Source organism: Pleurodeles waltl, chromosome 1_2 (assembly GCF_031143425.1).
Source record: "Pleurodeles waltl isolate 20211129_DDA chromosome 1_2, aPleWal1.hap1.20221129, whole genome shotgun sequence".
Taxonomy (NCBI): Eukaryota; Metazoa; Chordata; class Amphibia; order Caudata; family Salamandridae; genus Pleurodeles; species Pleurodeles waltl.
Genome location: NC_090437.1, coordinates 1,335,985,699 through 1,336,006,567, shown reverse-complemented (window position 1 = coordinate 1,336,006,567; position 20,869 = coordinate 1,335,985,699). Strand labels below are relative to the sequence as shown.

At 46.9% G+C, this 20,869-nt stretch overlaps 1 protein-coding gene across 1 annotated transcript in view; it reads right to left on the bottom strand.

Moving 5' to 3' along the window:
- The window catches only part of LOC138296310 (long-chain-fatty-acid--CoA ligase ACSBG2-like), a 424,825-nt gene that overhangs the window by 271,983 nt on the left and 131,973 nt on the right, over window positions 1-20,869 (bottom strand). Inside the window, exons 3-4 of the mRNA XM_069235332.1 lie at window positions 20,145-20,233; window positions 18,398-18,518 (exon numbers count right to left, since the gene is read on the bottom strand). Coding sequence (XP_069091433.1) covers window positions 18,398-18,518; window positions 20,145-20,233 — 210 coding nt within the window. The remainder of the gene's footprint in view (window positions 1-18,397; window positions 18,519-20,144; window positions 20,234-20,869) is intronic.

The window sequence follows — 20,869 nt, the reverse complement described above, 5'->3', positions numbered from 1 at the left end:
CAGGAAAAACCAACACCAGCAATGCAACAACGATGGATTTCCAGATGAGGGTACCTGTGGAACAAGGGGACCAAGTCCAATAGTCACGATCAAGTTGGGAGTGGGCAGATGCCCAGGAAATGCCAGCTGTGGATGCAAAGAAGCTGCCACCGGATGGTAGAAGCTGAGGATTCTGCATGAATGACAAGGGCTAGAAACTTTCCCTTTGGAGGATGGATGTCCCACGTCGTGAAGAGTCGTGCAGAAGTGTTTTCCCTGCAGAAAGACCGCAAACAAGCCTTGCTAGCTGCAAGGGTTGCGGTTAGGGTTTTTGGATGCTGCTGTGGCCCAGGAGGGACCAGGATGTCGCCACTTGCGTGAGGAGACAGAGGGGGCGCCCAGCAAGAGAAGGAGCCCACTCAGAAGCAAGCAGCACCCGCAGAAGTGCCGGAACAGGCACTACGAAGTGGAGTGAATCGGTGCTCACCCGAAGTTGCACAAGAGAGTCCCATGCCGCCGGAGGACAACTCAGGAGGTCGTGCAATGCAGGTTAGAGTGCCGGGGACCCAGACTTGGCTGTGCACGAAGGAAATCCTCGGTGAGTGCACAGGAGCCAGAGTAGCTGCAAAACACGCGGTTCCCAGCAATGCAGTCTAGCGTGGGGAGGCAAGGACTTACCTCCACCAAACTTGGACTGAAGAGTCACTGGACTATGGGAGTCACTTGGACAGAGTTGCTGAGTTCAAGGGACCTCGCTCGTCGTGCTGAGAGGAGACCCAGAGGACCGGTGATGCAATTCTTTGGTGCCTGCGGTTGCAGGGGGAAGATTCCGTCGACCCACGGGAGATTTCTTCGGAGCTTCTAGTGCAGAGAGGAGGCAGACTACCCCCACAGCATGCACCACCAGGAAAACAGTCGAGAAGGCGGCAGGATCAGCGTTACAGTGGCGCAGTAGTCGTCTTTGCTACTTTGTTGCAGTTTTGCAGGCTTCCAGCGCGGTCAGCAGTCGATTCCTTGGCAGAAGGTGAAGAGAGAGATGCAGAGGAACTCTGATGAGCTCTTGCATTCGTTATCTAAGGAATTCCCCAAAGCAGAGACCCTAAATAGCCAGAAAAGGAGGTTTGGCTACCTAGGAGAGAGGATAGGCTAGCAACACCTGAAGGAGCCTTTCAGAAGGAGTCTCTGACGCCACCTGCTGGCCCTGGCCACTCAGAGCAGTCCAGTGTGGCAGCAGCACCTCTGTTTCCAAGATGACAGAGGTCTGGAGCACACTGGATGAGCTCTGGGCACCTCCCAGGGGAGGTGCAGGTCAGGGGAGTGGTCACTCCCCTTTCCTTTGTCCAGTTTCGCGCCAGAGCAGGGCTGAGGGATCCCTGAACCGGTGTAGACTGGCTTATGCAGAGATGGGCACCATCCGTGCCCATCAAAGCATTTCCAGAGGCTGGGGGAGGCTACTCCTCCCCAGCCCTGACACCTTATTCCAAAGGGAGAGGGTGTAACACCCTCTCTCTGAGGAAGTCCTTTGTTCTGCCTTCCTGGGCCAAGCTTGGCTGGACCCCAGGAGGGCAGAAACCTGTCTGAGGGGTTGGCAGCAGCAGCAGCTGCAGTGAAACCCCGGGAAAGGCAGTTTGGCAGTACCCGGGTCTGGGCTAGAGACCCGGGGAATCATGGGATTGTCTCCCCAATACCAGGATGGCATTGGGGGGCAATTCCATGATCTTAGACATGTTACATGGCCATATTCGGAGTTACCATTGTGAAGCTATACATAGGTAGTGACCTATGTATAGTGCACGCGTGTAATGGTGTCCCCGCACTCACAAAGTCCGGGAAATTGGCCCTGAACAATGTGGGGGCACCTTGGCTAGTGCCAGGGTGCCCACACACTAAGTAACTTAGCACCCAACCTTTACCAGGTAAAGGTTAGACATATAGGTGACTTATAAGTTACTTAAGTGCAGTGTAAAATTGCTGTGAAATAACGTGGACGTTATTTCACTCAGGCTGCAGTGGCAGGCCTGTGTAAGAATTGTCAGAGCTCCCTATGGGTGGCAAAAGAAATGCTGCAGCCCATAGGGATCTCCTGGAACCCCAATACCCTGGGTACCTCAGTACCATATACTAGGGATTTATAAGGGTGTTCCAGTATGCCAATGTAAATTGGTAAAATTGGTCACTAGCCTGTTAGTGACAATTTGGAAAGAAATGAGAGAGCATAACCACTGAGGTTCTGATTAGCAGAGCCTCAGTGAGACAGTTAGTCATAACACAGGTAACACATACAGGGCACACTTATGAGCACTGGGGCCCTGGCTGGCAGGGTCCCAGTGACACATACAACTAAAACAACATATATACAGTGAAATATGGGGGTAACATACCAGGCAAGATGGTTCTTTCCTACACAACCCACCCCCAAACGAAGGGCAATAAGACTAGCCATGACCTGATGAGTCTTCATTGTCTAAGTGGAAATATCTGGAGAGTCCATCTGCATTGGAGTGGGTACTCCCAGGTCTATGTTCCACTGTATAATCCATTCCCTGTAGGGATATGGACCACCTCAATAATTTAGGGTTTTCACCTTTCATTTTCTTTAGCCAAAGTAGAGGTTTGTGGTCTGTCTGAACAATGAAGTGAGTGCCAAACAGGTATGGCCTCAACTTCTTCAGTGCCCAGACCACAGCAAAGGCCTCCCTCTCTATGGCAGACCAACGCTTTTCTCTAGGGGTCAACCTCCTGCTGATAAAAGCAACAGGTTGATCCTGGCCCTCAGAATTAAGTTGTGATAAGACTGCCCCTACCCCTAATTCAGATGCATCAGTTTGGACAATGAATTTTTTGGAGTAACAGGGGCTTTTCAGGACAGGTGCAGAGCACATGGCCTGCTTCAGCTCCTCAAAAGCTTTCTGACAGCTAGCTGTCCACAATACCTTTTTAGGCATTTTTTTAGATGTGAGGTCATTAAGAGGGGCTGCAATGGAGCCATAGTTCTTTATGAACCTCCTGTAATACCCAGTGAGGCCTAAGAAGGCTCTCACTTGGGTCTGAGTTGTAGGGGGAACCCAATCTATAATAGTTTGGATTTTCCCCTGAAGTGGTGCAATCTGTTCTCCACCTACCAGGTGTCCCAGATAAACCACTTTCCCCTGCCCTATCTGGCACTTTGAAGCCTTGATAGTAAGGCCTGCTTTTTGCAGGGCCTCCAAAACTTTCCATAGGTGGACCAGGTGATCATCGCAGCTGGAGCTAAAGACAGCTATATCATCTAGATATGCTGCACTAAAAGCTTCCAGCCCTTGCAGGACTGTATTCACCAACCTTTGAAAAGTGGCAGGTGCATTTTTCAATCCAAAAGGCATTACTGTGAATTGGTAATGTCCTCCAATGGTTGAAAATGCAGTTTTTGCTTTTTCATCTTCTGATAACTTGATCTGCCAATACCCTGCAGTCAAATCAAAAGTGCTTAGATACTTGGCAGATGCCAGTGTATCTATTAGCTCATCTGCCTTGGGTATAGGGTGAGCATCAGTTTTGGTTACCTGGTTAAGACCTCTATAGTCTACACAAAACCGCATTTCCTTCTTTCCATCCTTGGAATGAGGTTTTGGTATAAGTACCACAGGAGAGGCCCATGGACTTTCAGAGTGCTGAACCACTCCCAGTTCAAGCATTTTCTGTACTTCTTGCTTTATGCAGTCTCTGACATGGTCAGGCTGCCTATAGATCTTACTTTTGACAGGCAAGCTGTCTCCAGTATCTATAGTGTGCTCACACCAAGAAGGGGTGCCTGGCACAGTAGAGAAGCGTTCAGAAAACTGACCCAGGAGATTTATGCAGTGGTCTTTCTGCTCAGCAGTAAGACAATCTGCCAAAACTACACCTTCCATTAGAGCATCTTGTTCTGTGGAAGAGAAGAGATCAGGGAGAGGGTCACTCTCTTCTTCCTGTCCCTCATCTGTTGCCATGAGCAGGGTGAGATCAGCCCTGTCATAGTAGGGTTTCAGGCGATTGACATGGAGCACCCTAAGGGGACTCCTGGCAGTGCCTAATTCAACTAAGTAGGTGACTTCTCCCTTTTTTTCAACAATTATGTGGGGTCCACTCCATTTGTCTTGGAGTGCTCTTGGGGCCACAGGCTCCAAGACCCACACTTTCTGCCCTGGTTGGTACTGAACCAAAACAGCCTTCTGGTCATGCCATTGCTTTTGGAGCTCTTGGCTGGCCTGAAGGTTTTTACTGGCCTTTTTCATGTACTCAGCCATTCTAGATCTTAGGCCAAGTACATAGTCCACTATGTCTTGCTTTGGAGCTTTTAAAGGTTGTTCCCAACCCTCCTTAACAAGTGTTAGAGGACCTCTCACAGGGTGTCCAAATAGGAGTTCAAAGGGGCTGAAGCCCACTCCCTTTTGGGGTACCTCCCTGTAAGCAAAAAGGAGGCAAGGTAACAGGATATCCCATCTCCTGCGGAGTTTTTCAGGGAGTCCCATAATCATGCCTTTGAGAGTTTTGTTAAATCTCTCCACCAGTCCATTTGTTTGTGGATGATATGGTGTGGTGAATTTGTATGTCACACCACATTCCTTCCACATGGCCTTTAAGTAAGCAGACATGAAATTGCTTCCCCTGTCTGATACCACCTCTTTTGGGAAGCCCACTCTGGAAAAGATTCCCAGGAGGGCCTTTGCCACTGCAGGAGCTGTAGTGGTCCTTAGAGGAATTGCTTCAGGATATCTGGTGGCATGGTCCACTACCACCAAGATAAACCTATTGCCTGAAGCAGTAGGGGGGTCAAGGGGGCCAACTATGTCAACCTGTACTCTTTCAAAGGGAACTCCAACCACAGGCAGTGGGATAAGTGGTGCCTTTGGAGTGCCACCTGTCTTGCCACTGGCTTGACAGGTTTCACAGGACTTGCAAAATTCCTTTGTGTCCTCTGACATTCTAGGCCAATGAAACAAGGGGACAAGCCTGTCCCAAGTTTTCATTTGCCCCAAATGTCCAGCTAAGGGAATGTCGTGGGCTAGAGTTAGGTGGAACTTTCTGTACTCCTGAGGAATCACCAATCTCCTGGCAGCTCCAGGTTTTGGATCCCTTGCTTCAGTGTACAAGAGGTTGTCCTTCCAGTAAACTCTGTGAGAGTCACTGACATCCCCATTTGCTTGTTTGACAGCTTGCTGCCTTAGACCCTGTAGTGTGGGACAGGTATGCTGTGCCACACTCAGTTCCTCCCTGGCAGGCCCCCCTTCACCCAAAAGTTCAGCAGTGTCTGCTTCCAGCTCCTCTGGTGTAGGTTCTGCACAGGGTGGAAATTCTTCTTCTTCAGAAATAGAATCCACTGTAGAGGGAGGGATAGTAGGTAGTGATTTACCTTTACTAACCCTAGCTTTAGGGAGCACTTGGTCCATTGTTCCAGGATCCAAGTCACCCTGTCCTTTTTTCTTTTTGGCCTGAGCCCTGGTTAAAGCAAAAATATGCCCTGGAATGCCCAGCATTGCTGCATGAGCCTCCAACTCCACATCTGACCAAGCTGATGTCTCTAAATCACTCCCTAGTAGACAGTCTACAGGTAAATCTGAGGCAACCACAACTTTCTTTGGACCAGTAACCCCCCCCCCAGTTGAGATTTACAACAGCCATGGGGTGGCTAAGTGTGTTGTTATGAGCATCGGTTACTTGGTACTGGTGACCAAGTAGGTGTTGTTCAGGATGGACCAGTTTCTCTATTACCATGGTAACACTGGCACCTGTGTCCCTGTAGGCCTGAACCTCAACACCATTTATTAGGGGTAGTTGCTTGTACTTATACATGTTAAGGGGACAAGCAACCAAGGTGGCTAAATCAATAGCCCCCTCAGAGACTAACACAGCCTCTGTGGTCTCCCTAACAAGACCAACCCCAACTAAATTACCAAAAGTGAGCCCAGCTACTCCCTTGGATTGGCTATTAGTAGGTTTGCTCCCACCACCACTGCTATTACTAGGGGCACTAGGTGTAGCAGCAGCGGTTGTAGTGGTAGGAGGCTTGGTGCTTTTCTTTGGACAACTGGCATCAGTTGTCCAATGGCCTTTTACTTTACATAAATAGCACCATGGTTTCTTTACTTGATTAGAAGAGGATTTGGACCCACCACCCCCACCAGAGTGTTTTTGTGGGCCTGATGAAGACTCATTTTTAGATTTGTCCCCACCCTTGTCTGAAGACTTACCATCCTTCTTCTTGCCATCCTTGTCGCCCCCTGTATGAACTTTTCTGTTCACTCTTGTTCTGACCCATTTGCCTGCCTTCTTTCCCAATTCTTGGGGAGAGGTCAGATCTGAGTCCACTAGATATTGGTGTAACAAATCAGACGTACAGTTATTCAGAATATGCTCTCTCAGGATCAGATTATACAGGCTTTCATAGTCAGAAACTTTACTGCCATGTAACCACCCCTCCAAGGCCTTCACTGCATAGTCAACAAAGTCTACCCAGTCTTGTGAGGACTCTTTTCTGGTTTCTCTGAACTTAATCCTATATTGTTCAGTGGTTAAGCCAAATCCATCCAAGAGTGCATTCTTTAAAACTGTAAAATTATTGGCATCACTTTCCTTAACAGTAAGGAGCCTATCCCTACCCTTTCCACTGAAAGATAGCCATAGGATAGCAGCCCACTGCCTTTGAGGGACCCCCTGTACAACACAGGCCCTCTCAAGTGCAGCAAACCACTTGTTAATGTCATCCCCCTCCTTGTAAGGGGGAACTGTCTTATGCAGATTCCTAGAATCATGCTCTTTTACAGGATTACTATCTGTAATACTGCTGCTGCCACCATGGGGTTCAAACCCCAACTTCTGTCTTTCTTTTTCTAAGTCTAAAGATTCCCTGTCTAGAGCCAGCTGTTGCTGTTTAAGCTTCAGCCTGGTCTCTTCCACTCTCAATCTATTGAGCTCCCTTTCTAACATTCTGTCATCAGGGTGGGTGGGTTGGGCATGCTTTGACACAGAAGAATGATGTGAATGAATAGAAGGAGACCTGTCCCTAACAGTTGGCACCCTAACAACCTGGCCTAAAGGAATGCCATCCCTACTGTGATGAGAGCTCACATTAGTACCAGTTATGCTAGGGGGTCTGCTAAGGGGCAGGTTGGAAAGAATACCATCTAACATTCTTTATGGGGCTGCCCCTGAATCAGAATGTGAACCATCTCCTAACTTCTCAACAGATGTGCCAGCTAAGGCCTTATCATTTTCAATGAGCATGTTAATCAACAATTCTCTAGAGGGATTCTTCCCTACCCCTAAACCTCTATCAATGCAGAGACTCCTCAAAATTTTCCAGCTAAGGAGATCATAAGCTGTGCTGGCCAGATTAAGAGTAGGACCTGTACCAGACATGATAGAAAAGGGTTTAAGAAAACAGAAAAAAAACGTTTTCAACTTTGTAGAAACTTTTTGAAAGTTTAGAGGTACTTTTCAGCACTTAGCAATAGAATAAGAGAAGAAAAGCAAAACTTTTTGGTTAGGTGTGCATACACTGAACTTATTTTGTATATTTTTCTCTTATGAAAAGTACAAAATGACAAAGTGGTAAGTAGTTGCAAGTACTTATCCCACCGCAGCACAACCAATGTAGGAGGCTGTCCTGGCTTGTAGTGGGTACCAAGGGGTACTTACACTCTGTACCAAGTCCAGTTATCCCTTATTAGTGTAGAAGAGGTGTTTCTAGCAGCTTAGGCTGATAGAAGGTAGCTATGGAGAGCAGCTTAGGCTGAACTAGGAGACATGCAAAGCTCCTACTATACCACTGGTGTCATATGCACAATATCATAAGAAAACACAATACACAGATATACTAAAAATAAAGGTACTTTATTTTTATGACAATATGCCAAAAGTATCTCAGTGAGTACCCTCAGTATGAGGATAACAAATATACACAAGATATATGTACGCAATACCAAAAATATGCAGTAATAGCAAAAGGAAGTTATGCAAGTAACGTATAGTCTCAATAGATTGCAATAGGAGCACATAGGTATAGGGGCAACACAAACCATATACTCCAAAAGTGGAATGCGAACCACGAATGGACCCCAAACCTATGTGAGCTTGTAGAGGGTCGCTGGGACTGTAAGAAAACAGTGAGGGTTAGAAAAATAGCCCACCCCAAGACCCTGAAAAGTAGGTGTAAAGTGCACCTATGTTCCCCAGAGAGCACAGAAGTCGTGATAGGGGAATTCTGCAAGGAAGACCAACACCAGCAATGCAACAAAGGTGGATTTCCGGACGAGAGTACCTGTGGAACAAGGGGACCAAGTCCAAGAGTCGCGACAAAGTCGAGATTGGGCAGATGCCCAGGAAATGCCAGCTGAGGGTGCAAAGAAGCTGCCACCGGATTGTAGAAGCTGTGGATTCTGCAAGAACGAAGAGGACTAGGAAGTTCCCCTTTGGAGGATGGATGTCCCTCGTCGTGAAGAAGCTTGCAGAGGTATTCCCACGCAGAAAGACCGCAAACAAGCCTTGCTAGCTGCAAGGGTCATGGTTAGGGTTTTTGGATGCTGCTGTGGCCCAGGAGGGACCAGGATGTCGCCAATTGCGTGAGGAGACAGAGGGGGCCCCCAGCAAGACAGGGAGCCCTCACAGAAGCAGACAGCACCCGCAGAAGTGCCAGAACAGGCACTACAAAGAAGAGTGAACCGGAGCTCACCCAAAGTCACAAAAGAAGATCCCACGACGCCGGAGGACAACTCAGAAGGTTGTGCACTGCAGGTTAGAGTTTCGGGGACCCAGGCTTGGCTGTGCATTAAGGAAATCCTGGAAGAGTGCACAGGAGCCGGAGCAGCTGCAAATCACGCGGTACCCAGCAATGCAGTCTAGCGTGGGGAGGCAAGGACTTACCTCCACCAAACTTGGACTGAAGAGTCACTGGACTGTGGGAGTCACTTGGACAGAGTTGCTGAGTTCCAGGGACCACGCTCGTCGTGCTGAGAGTGGACCCAGAGGCCCGGTGATGCAGTCTTTTGTTGCCTGCAGTTGCAGGGGGAAGATTCCGTTGACCCACGGGAGATTTCTTCGGAGCTTCTAGTGCAGAGAGGAGGCAGACTACCCCCACAGCATGCACCACCAGGAAAACAGTCAAGAAGGCAGCAGGATCAGCGATACAAGGTTGCAGTAGTCGTCTTTGCTACTTTGTTGCGGTTTTGCAGGCGTCCTGAGCAGTCAGCGGTCGATTCCTTGGCAGAAGGTGAAGAGAGAGATGCAGAGGAACTCTGATGAGCTCTTGCATTCGTTATCTAAAGAATTCCCTAAATAGCCAGAAAAGGAGGTTTGGCTACCTAGGAAGGAGGATAGGCTAGCAACACAGGTAAGAGCCTATCAGAAGGAGTCTCTGACGTCACCTGCTGGCACTGGCCACTCAGAGCAGTCCAGTGTGCCAGCAGCACCTCTGTTTCCAAGATGGCAGACGTCTGGAGCACACTGGAGGAGCTCTGGGCACCTACCCTGGGAGGTGCAGGTCAGGGGAGTGGTCACTCCCCTTTCATTTGTCCAGTTTCACGCCAGAGCAGGGCTGGGGGATCCCTGAACCGGTGTAGACTGGCTTACGCAGAGATGGTCACCATCTGTGCCCATCAAAGCATTTCCAGAGGCTGGGGGAGGCTACTCCTCCCCAGCCCTGACACCTTTTTCCAAAGGGAGAGGGTGTAACACCCTCTCTCTGAGGAAGTCCTTTGTTCTGCCTTCCTGGGCCAAGCCTGGCTGGACCCCACAAGGTCAGAAACCTGTCTGAGGGGTTGGCAGCAGCTGCAGTGAAACCCCGGGAAAGATAGTTTGGCAGTACCCGGGTCTGTGCTAGCGACTCGGGGGATCATGGAATTGTCTCCCCAATGCCAGAATGGCATTGGGGTGACAATTCCATGATCTCAGACATGTTACATGGCCATGTTCGGAGTTACCATTGTGACGCTATACATAGGTAGTGACCTATGTATAATGCACGCGTGTAATGGTGTCCCCGCACTCACAAAGTCCGGGGAATTTGCCCTGAACGATGTGGGGGCACCTTGGCTAGTGCCAGGGTGCCCACACACTAAGTAACTTAGCACCCAACCTTTACCAGGTAAAGGTTAGACATATAGGTGACTTATAAGTTACTTAAGTGCAGTGGTAAATGGCTGTGAAATAACGTGGACGTTATTTCACTCAGGCTGCAGTGGCAGGCCTGTGTAAGAATTGTCAGAGCTCCATATGGGTGGCAAAAGAAATGCTGCAGCCCATAGGGATCTCCTGGAACCCCAATAGCCTGGGTACCTCAGTACCATATACTAGGGAATTATAAGGGTGTTCCAGTATGCCAATGTGAATTGGTGAAATTGGTCTCTAGCCTGTTAATGACAATTTTGAAAGTAAAGAGAGAGCATAACCACTGAGGTTCTGGTTAGCAGAGCCTCAGTGAGACAGTTAGTCATCACACAGGGAACACATACAGGGCACACTTATGAGCACTGGGGCCCTGGCTGGCAGGGTCCCAGTGACACATACAACTAAAACAACATATATACAGTGAAATATGGGGGTAACTTGCCAGGCAAGATGGTACTTTCCTACACTACCACCCGACAAAAGTGCCCCTCATCTCTCCATAGCCCCTCTCACATACATTTCATTAATTTTAAAGCGCTGGTAAAGGCCGGCTTTACTAATCCACTCAGCTATCCACATAGAATACAGATCCGTTCTTTGCATCAGGCACATTAACCCTCTGCGCTACTTTATGTTGAGTCAAAAATGCCACTGGACAAAATGTCGATCTCCCTCTCTACCAAGAACATTAATCACAAGAGTCATCTTGACATTTTAATTGTTTCCTGAATGCTGGACGCACAAGGAACTTTTCAACAAGTGCTTTTAAATCGCAAGTTTCATAAGTTATTGTTAAACACAGCACCCCACTGAGGCAGCCGCACCGGTCGCACCACCCTAAATCCGGCATTGTCAGCCAGCATATTATAAGTATAAAAGCGTTAACGCAACCAAGTTGTTCCTGCTTACATTTCACACGCTTTACTTAATCTAGCATTCTCTATGAGTGTTTGCTTTTTCCAGGATGTTGTTACATATTTTTTTCCAGCCAGCATATTACTCTTGTTTCCCCTCCCTCATAACCGTAATGCACAGCGTAACATTTTTCACGAAATGGGTGCCGAGATTCATTTTTCAGCATAGTGCCCGAAAGTCACTGGGGATGTGTGAAATTCAAGAAAGTAGGGTGCAGTACCTTATGTGGCCAAAAGAGGTCCCAAGGACACCTAGGGACACCCTGTGGTACTGCACCCTATCCCTGCTTCATGCACATTAGAATGATAAATATGCCAGGTTTTTTCAGTCAGCATATTAAAAGTGTAAAAGTGTTAACGTAACCATGTTGTTCCTGCTTACATTCCACATGCTTTACTTAAAGTTGCATTCTCTATGAGTGTTTGCGTTTTCCAGGATGTTTTTCTCAGCCAGCATATTCCTCTTGTCTCCCCTCCCTCATAACCTAGCTCCCATTTTCTGGGTCTCCGGCGCCGCAACGTCATATGAATGGCAATATCGCTATGAAGATATCATCACTCCACTGCATACAACAAAGAAAAGTACAAAAAAATTCCATTTTCAATGCCAAGAGCTCTAACTTTCACAAATGCGAGACTGATTGCATTTCAAATGCTTGTTATGTGACTGTGGGGGCCCTGAATGAGTTGGTCTCACCATAACTGGATCAGTAAATGTGTGTTTGGCAATCACTCAGTCCTCTGCCAAATTAATTGTGGCAGAAATGTGAATATCCCTGTGGACTTGGGCTTTCTTGATTAATGGATGGGGAAGCGGAGAGCTCATTACAAAATTGTTTACAGAAGTGAGAGCAGCAGTTTAGGGTCAGGGTCAACAAGGGTTGAATAAACAGCTTCACTTTCTATGAACTCCTCAGAAGCAAACCTGCGGACTATTATGTCATCTTTAAATTGTTGTAACCCATGAATGTCATTAAATTCAACAGCCTGAAATGATCTGAAGCAGATCCTGAATGCATCTGGAACTCCAAAGCTAGACTTCTATTTTAGCAAATAATCTCTCTGGTCTTCTCTGCAGTTCACTAAAGGTTCACACTTCTCTTTTTCAGTGTTGTATGATTGTGTCAGTCCACGAAGAAACATTTTAAATATCAAATAGCTCGACCTATTGGATTTGCCAATGTTTTTTTTCTCCACCTTCCTTCGCCTGGAATTGTTTTCCTTGTGGATACCTCTCTTTTCATATAAACACTTCTAATAAAAAAGGTGTCAGGTTGCTTTCAATTTTAGGGGCCCATTTATGAGCTCAGTTGTGTAGCTCCACGCAATGTGGTGCAAGAGCGACACAAGCTCAAAATGAGAATGATGGAGCCACGCAAGGCCACCTGACGTGTCCCTGAGTGGCTTCACATATCTGAAGCAAAGCAAAATAGCACAAATTGCTGTGTTTCATTACTCTGCCCCAGGAAGGTGTTTCATGGGTGTTGTGTGGGTGATCTCATGCAAAAGCAATGGATTTTGAGGCATTCCCAGATTTACCAGAAGTGGTAGACCTGGGAATGTGTCAGAAACCTAAGTCTCCCTAGGTGAGGCGTAACCAGGAGAAATATATGTATTTCTCCTTGTTACTTCCTCTTTCTGTGTGTGCCACTTCCTGCTAAAATATAATCCTCCTAACAACGGAGGCACCCTTGCACCATCGTGCAAGGGCGCCTGCGTCAGCGCTAGGCAGCCAATACGGTGCCAGGTAATGGACAAACTTAGGAATGAGCCGTATTCTTCTAAATACGGCGCATTCCTGCCCTTTCCTTGTGACGCAGCGCAGCAAAGTGACCCGTTGCCCTGCATTACTTGGCCATAAAAATGGCCCCTAATCCTCACACGATTCAAACCTTCATCACATAAGGCCAGAGGTAGGTTTGAGTCAAAAGTCCTCCCATTTCTCAACACTAAAGCTGGCAGAGAATGCCAATGAACTTTCAACTACCATGCTACCTCTAGAGTGAAGGAACAGACACTCTGAGATTGTCTTCCAGATTTAACATTGCCTAAAGAAATTAGAGCATTTTTTAACACAACTCAAAATTAAAGGACACCCAAAGAGCAAGTATTTCAAATTAGGTATGAAAGTCCCTTGGAAAGTTTTTAATACATTCAAAGGTACGAAACTAGCGAGATCATGATTTTCCTTTGATCCTCTTCTGGGAATGTCCCCATTCTCACCTGGGCAAAATTGTGATTACGCTGACTTAATCTTGCATCAATCAAGCATTTATAAGGCATGGCACTGTCACCCCTAGGGGTATCTGGGCAATGTGTGAGCCGCTTCTTCATCGAATAGCAACGTCTTCACTTTTCTTCTGAAATCCGCCAGGGAGGGGGCCGTTCTGAGGTGGAGGGGAAGGTTGTTCCAGGACTTTGCTGCTATTTAGGAAAAAGAAAGGCCTCTGCTGCGGCGGATGCCGTGGGTGTGTGCAAGGTTCAGCGAGGCGGAGCAAAGGTGTCTTGAGGGGACGTGGAAGGGCAGACGGTGGTTGATGTAGGCCGGGCCTATGTTGTGAAGCACCTTGTAGGTGAGTGTGAGAATCTTGAAGTGGCATCTCTTCTGGACGGGAAGCCAGTACATGTTATTGAGGTGGGTCATGATGCTTTACCTAGTAGGTGCTTCCATTGCAATGCAAGAGGAGCCGTTGCACCAGCGAGGACTATTTGGTGAGGTTCAGAATGAGTCTGGCGGGATATTCTGTAGTGTCTAGAGTATTTTGAGTAGATGGGAGGATATTCAGGGGTGGAGCGTGTTGTCATAGTCTAGGCGGTTGGTGATCAGCACGTGTGTAACAGTTTTTCTGGCATTGGTGGGGATCCAGGTGAAGATGCGCCATAGCTTGTAGATGATGTAGAAGCAGGAGGAGGCAACCAAGTTTATTTGAGGGTCCATGGATAGTTGGTTGTCGAGGATGATTCAGAAGTTGTGTGCATGGTTTGATGGAGCCAGTGTGGGTCTGAGTTCCGCTGGTCACCAACTGTTGTTCCAAATAGAGGTGTTTTTCCCAAAGATCAGGCCTTCTGTCTTGTTGGTGTTTAGTTTGAGGCAGCTCTCTCTCATCCATTATGCTACTTTGGTAATGGCGTTGCGGAAGTTGGCTTTGGTGCTGAGAGGGTCCTCGGTGAGTGAGAGAATCACTTGGGTGTCATCGGCGGAGGAGACTATCTTTAGTCCATAGGATCTGACGATCAATCAATCAATCAAACAAAAAAATGTATAGAGCGTGCTACTCATCCGTAAGGGTCTCAAGGCGCTGGGGGGGAGAAGAGGAGGTGGGGGGCTGCAGATTACTGTTCAAAAAGCCATGTCTTGAGGTCCTGAATCTTGCGGAGGTTGGTGGGGAGGGAATTCCAAGTTTTGGGGGCGAGGTAGAAGAAGGATCTGCCTCCGGTGGTGGCGTGTTAGATGCGAGGTCGGCGGAGCGGAGGTGGCGAGTGGGAGTGTGGAAGTTCACTCTTTCGTTGAGGTAGGCTGGTCCAGTGTTGTGGAGGGATTTGTGTGCATGGATGAGGACTTTGAAGATGATCCTTTTGTCGATCAGGAGCCAGTGAAGGGATCTGAGGTGGGAGGAGATGTGTTCATGGTGTGGGAGGTCCAGGATGAGGCGGACGGCTGCGTTCTGGACCCTCTGGAGTTTTCGCTTAAGCTTGACTGTGGTGCCAGCGTAGAGGGCGTTTCTGTAGTCTAGCCTGCTGCTGATGAGTGCATGGGTGACGGTCTTTCCGATCTCTATGGGAATCCATTTGAAGGTTGTTCGCAGCATGCGGAGGGTGTTGAAACAGGAGGAGATGATGGCGTTGATTTGCTGGGTCATGGAGAGAGAAGAATCTAAGATGATACCTAGGTTGCGTGCGTGGGTGGCGGGTGTTGGGGGTAATCCTAGGGCGATGGGCCCTAGGATTGTGTGTGAGGGGGATCATGTAGAGGATGAATAGGGTGGGCTGTGGGAGGATCCCTGGGGTACACCGAGGAGGAGGAGGAGGCGGATGCTCTGTGTACGGCCTGAGATGAATGAGGTGATCCATTTGAGGGTATTTTGCTGGATGCCTATGCTGGAACGTCTGTTGAGGAGAGTGAGGTGGGACACTGTGTGGAATGCTGCTGAGAGATCGAAGAGGATCAAAGCTGCCGATTCCTCTTTGTCGAGGAGTGTCCTGATGTCACCTGTGGCTGCAATCAGTGCAGTTTCCAAGCTGTAATAGGTTCGGAAGTCTGACTTCCAAAATTTTGTGTTACATTTGTTATGCAAAATGCTCATGATCAGATTATGCCTTCCTGCCATGCCATGCAATTTAGATTGTGTTCGGGTGAAACAGGAATAAAGCGATCAAAACAAGTGTTCTCCTGTTATTCACATCACATGCAAATTTGAGCTATCTTTCTTAGCATGAAATGGGTTCTTGTGTCCACAATTCGATTGGATGCGAGGATGCATTTTGGGATAAAAATTGGCACAAAATTCAGGATCAACATTTCACTTAATTTTGTTTAATTTTTCTTCAATTTCATGGAGTTTTTGCAAGGGAAATTATGCAGAATTTACTCAGGTCTAATCTCTATGCCTATTCTATAACTGCAGAAAATCTTCTATAATCGCAGATTGGTCCCAGTAGTAATTTCCATCTGTGGTCATTAATGCCTACTGATTTGTATTATGTAAATTAGGATCTCTTGTTTGCACCCAGAGATGTCCCTTTTATTGCACAATGGAATTATTTTGATGCATGCTTTTGATCTGTTATGTCATTGGTCAGAATGTATCTGGAACTCCAAAGCCAGACTGTGGTCTTCTCTGCAGTTCACTAAAGGGTCACACTTCTCTTTTTCAGTGTTGTATGCTTGTGTCAGTCCACGAAGAAACATTTTAAATATCAAATAGCTGGACCTATTTGGACAGACTGACTAGGGATTGATAGGAGAAAATTGAGTGATACCTGGTTTAAACCAAGTTAGGATGATATTGACACAAAGACCCTCATTACAAAGCTGGTGGTCATAATACTGCCAGCCTCGTCGTGGCGGTCCTACAGCTGCGGAGCCGGCGGTAAGGATCACCACATTGCGAGTTATGAGGCTTGGCAGACGCCAAGCCTCCACAACTCCGCCCGACCCGCCGGTGCAGTCACACCGCCGCGGCAGGCGGTGAGCACCTCCAAACCGGCAACAGGCCTCCGCCTGCCGTCCGGATTACGAGGCTGCAAACCGCCAGGCTTTCCGTGGCGGTCACCACGCCACAAAAACCCTGACAGTCGTGCACCCAACGACAGGAATCTTCATTCCTCCTTTCGCGGGCACACACATACACACATGTCTCCACACATGCACGTCCCCCCCACTCATCCACACACTCACACACACACCCACACCCCTTTACGCATGCATGCATTCACATACACACCGATTCAGCAGATGCATACATGCACTCAGACACCCCCACTCACTCACATTCATACACACAGACACCCCCACTCACTCGCAGACATGCAGATACACCCTCCATTCATGCGCACATACAGGCACACTAACATTCACATTGAAATACATACACACACTGCATTCACCACCCTCCTCCCCCCTCTGCATTCACACACTCACAGTACCCCCCTCCGCATTCACGCACTCACCGTACCCCCTCCTCATACTCTCACTCACATGCAGACACCCCACTTATCCGCAATCATTCACACCCCTACCCATCCACGCAAGCATATATTGCACTCTCCACACTCTGCGCACACGCAACCACACACACAGGCAGCCCCCCCCTTTCGGACGCCCACTTACCTTCTCCGTCGAGGAGGACGTCCAGGAGGGGATGGGTCCGGCCGGTCTTACACTGCCAGCACCACCACGCCAGCAGGACTCTGCCAAGCCGTATTAGGGCTTGTAACACGGCAGACACAGTCCTGCTGGCGTGGCGGTGATGGCAATGCACCCGCCTCTGCACCGCTGACCGCCAGTGCTGGTGACTTTCCACCAGTAACATGGCAGACGGCTACCAGCACTTGTGATCTGCAGACCGCCAGCTGGCGGGTTTGGCTTCGGCGGTGTGGTAAAAAGACCGCTGAAGTCAAAATGAGGGCCAAAATCTGTAGTTAACACTATAAAGGAGTTAGGGATGAAGTGGGTTACTATGGGACAATGTCTGAATAAGCAACAGCTTAGGTAAGGGGGTGCAAGAATCTCAGAATGAGATGGCAGTCACAAGGTCAACATATGTTGATAGCTGTAGATGTCACCAAGGTCCAATATCTTACAATGCCTACTAGGGTATGCGCTGTAAGTGTACTGAGTCAATTAGTGAGTTTTACAAAAAGAGTAAACATAGATGGACAAGCGCGTAGTGAAATGAACAATGAAGGTGCCTTGAAGATTATGGGTAAAACATTAACCTGTCAAATAGGTGGGCAGAAGAAACCACTAAATTCATCTTAAATAATGCATACATTCAAATAATAAAACATGAAATGCATTTTCTCCAAGAGACACACAGCGCATGGAAACAGCAATATATTTTTTTAGATTTGGATCATAGAATCATTGGTATTATGAAAGTATGTCAATTAGAGGAATGTCAGTGCTGAATTATCATCCTAAAATACATTTCTCAAGGCTTCTAAATTGTCACTCTTGATGCATAATGATACATTGGAAAATAAATGTTATAGCATTTAATATTTGCTTCATCTGTGGACCCAATATCGAAGCTTCAGATCTATGGTGCATGCCTCAATTAAAGACAGTCATGTAGTGATCTCCATTGATGATATACCAGGGTTATTTATTTATCCTTTTAAAAAATATATGTTTTATGCTTAAAAAAAAAAGCAATACAATCATGCCCAACAGGCGTCATTTTCCACGGATACTTATTGATGGTACATATTATCACATTAGTCAGCTTGGGAAAAATCTTTATACAACCAGACATGTGACACATATGAAATAATACATTTAGGGCACTGGTATACATCCCCTAACCGGTTCCTCTCTGTCTGGCAGTCGAGCCAGGTGCTGCAGAACCCAGCCTATAGTAGGTTCTCCACCATTCCCAAATCTTGCAGAACTTAAGGGGACACCCTCTGCTGTGGAAGGTCACCTTCTTTGCTACCATATAGAAGTCCATCTCCCATCTCCCATCAAGCAAGTTTTATTCATCCTTTGGATCTCTAAAGACCACAACATTTACCTTATTATAAAGTTGATAAAACACTGCAACAGGAGTCCTGGTGATTTTATTTGACAAAGCTGAAGGCTGTTGAACCCTCCTTCCACTACTGTAGGTTTGATTGTGAGCTGTGTGCTTAGAAGCAGAAAGAAGGCATGAACATCTCACCTGCAGGATTTTCTCCAGTTGGAAGTGATTTCCCACCACAAAGATGTTGGCCTCACAGTTGCTAGCCACGTACTGACAGGCATCTGCTGAATTTGTGGGGTAAATTCCAACCGGAAAGCCACTGCAATTAAAGGAGGAAAGTCTAAAATTCATACTTTTAAGGTTAGTAAGATATTTTTGTACTGTATGAGGCAATGAAATGATGTAGTGCTCCACTCCCACTCCCAAACCCTGTGTGATGACTTTGGTAAGTATTGGCTAATCAAGCAACCAAGGAGATATATAAGCACTTTGGTACAGTTCTCAGCTCAGTAAAACTGACATACTCACCCCATTCACCACATACTGTGTAAACCTACTGAATGGAGCTGTGTTGCCATACTCATGTCATAGTCTGCACCATAAGTCGAAAGATACAATTACTCTTCCATAAAGCAACATAAATACATCTGGAGATAACCAAGGGTTTCAGAACAACACTTGACTTTGGAAATCAGCCCAAGAGCAAAGATAAGGAAGCATCATGAGGCCTTTTGGGGTTTTCTCCATTTTAGTTCCACATTTTACACGTTTTAGGCTATCATTTTTAGCAATTCTAGTTTACATTTTTTTTTATGCTTGAACTATATTGTACTGAGAATATGCTGTATATGCTGTTTATTTTCAGTAGTCCTTCTCACCATGCAATCTATACGCTCTGTTCAAGGCTAGGTACATAGAACAAGATATCCTAGTGCGTACATAGAGTATTTGGAGACAGCTCCGGAAACCTAGACATATCATCCTGTCAGAGCTGCACCTCTAACACAGTGTGGTTTTGATTACATAAACGATGTACTGCCCTACATACAGCACTCCGGCCGTGATTGTTTTGGAACGAATCCTGTGTTCGCTATGCAGCCCTACTGACTCTGACCTTTCATCTTGCAGAGAAGGATTGCCAACTCTACTCTAGACCGGCTCCCTGGCCAGCTATCCAGGAATGTGGTGTTCAGGCTATCCTTCGAGATCTGGCAGAGGGTACACACGGCATGCTCTCAAATTATAGGTCATAATAGGTAGAAATATATAGAAATAAGATTGCCATGGTTGGGTTGTTTATTGTGTTCACCATGTTGATAATGCTGATTACAATGCTTTATTTCATCTGCCTAATAATCGCAAATCATTCTCTCTATGCAAGAATATATTTATTTCAATAAATGTTTGAAAACCTTCATTCATATTTTTTTACCCTGGGCATGCATAGGTAAACAATGAAAGAGTAAGATCTGTTTCCATGATTTCCTTGGGTATTAGAGTAGGTCATGTTCAAAGTTGCCAAAATCATCTGTTACCCTGGGAACATTAGGGTTTCAGGTGAGTCACTGTGAGATAGCTGGGACTTGGGCCTACGTTTCCTGATGGTGTAGACGGACTCAGTCCCTACATCCCAAAATTCTGTCATCCTAATATGCAGTCCTAGCTTTTGTGGGAACCGTATAACAATGCAAAACTCTATTTTCATGATGCAGACATCATCACACCTCATTATTCTACCATTAATATTTTCTTTTCCAACCACAATCCACAAACCAAATAAAATGAAGTGGCATCCCAGATGGTGTTGGTGAAACTGTGTGTAGGCAGTCTTTACAGAGTGTACCCCAAAGTCCCAATACCCCGCCTTGCTTAGTGTGAGTTGGGGCATGTGTTAGGATTACACAAAGCAGGAATACAGAGAGCAGGCGAAAGAGCAGGCACTTACCGGGCCATGCTGGCACCTATGAAGGCAATGAGCCACTCCGGTGAGTTATGACCCAGGATCCCGACACTGTGAAGCTGCTTCAGGCCGAGCTGGAAGAATCAGAATCAGAAGGATATGACTGGCATCAGACTGTCTTTCACGCTTCTTCCACTTGAAGAACACAGATATTTCTGGCTAAATAATTTCAAAAGAGGTTGCCACAAAGCTAAGGTGCTGGGTATAACCACCACAGGGCTGGTGCGATCATTTTACCCATCAGGCATTTGCCGGCCTGGCTGCATCCATTGGAGGTTGGTTTTGAAAGTCAGTGACCATCTACCTGTGTCTCCAACATCCCAGGGTTAATTGCAGCTTTAGGTAAGAGGGGGCAGGGAAAATAATGTGGGAGTAAGAAAGAATACGAGAATGAATGGAAAACATCAAAAAAGTAGAGGATGGGGCTGTTTTAAAGTGTTTTCGATGCTACCTTTGGTTCGCAGTCCAGCCCTGCACCACCACCACTACCATCTACAGACACGTCATAAAAGATCAGCTATTGGACTGACATCTGTTCTGACCATCAGTAAGTCAGTCAGCAACCACTAAGCATGACATCTTGGAAACTGGGGCATATAGGCATTCTACCCAAAATGACATCAGCCATCACCATCACTCATGCCAAAAAGTGTGTGAGACTGTACCTACCACAGTTGTAAGATCTGCCTGTAACAAACAGTTACCCATAA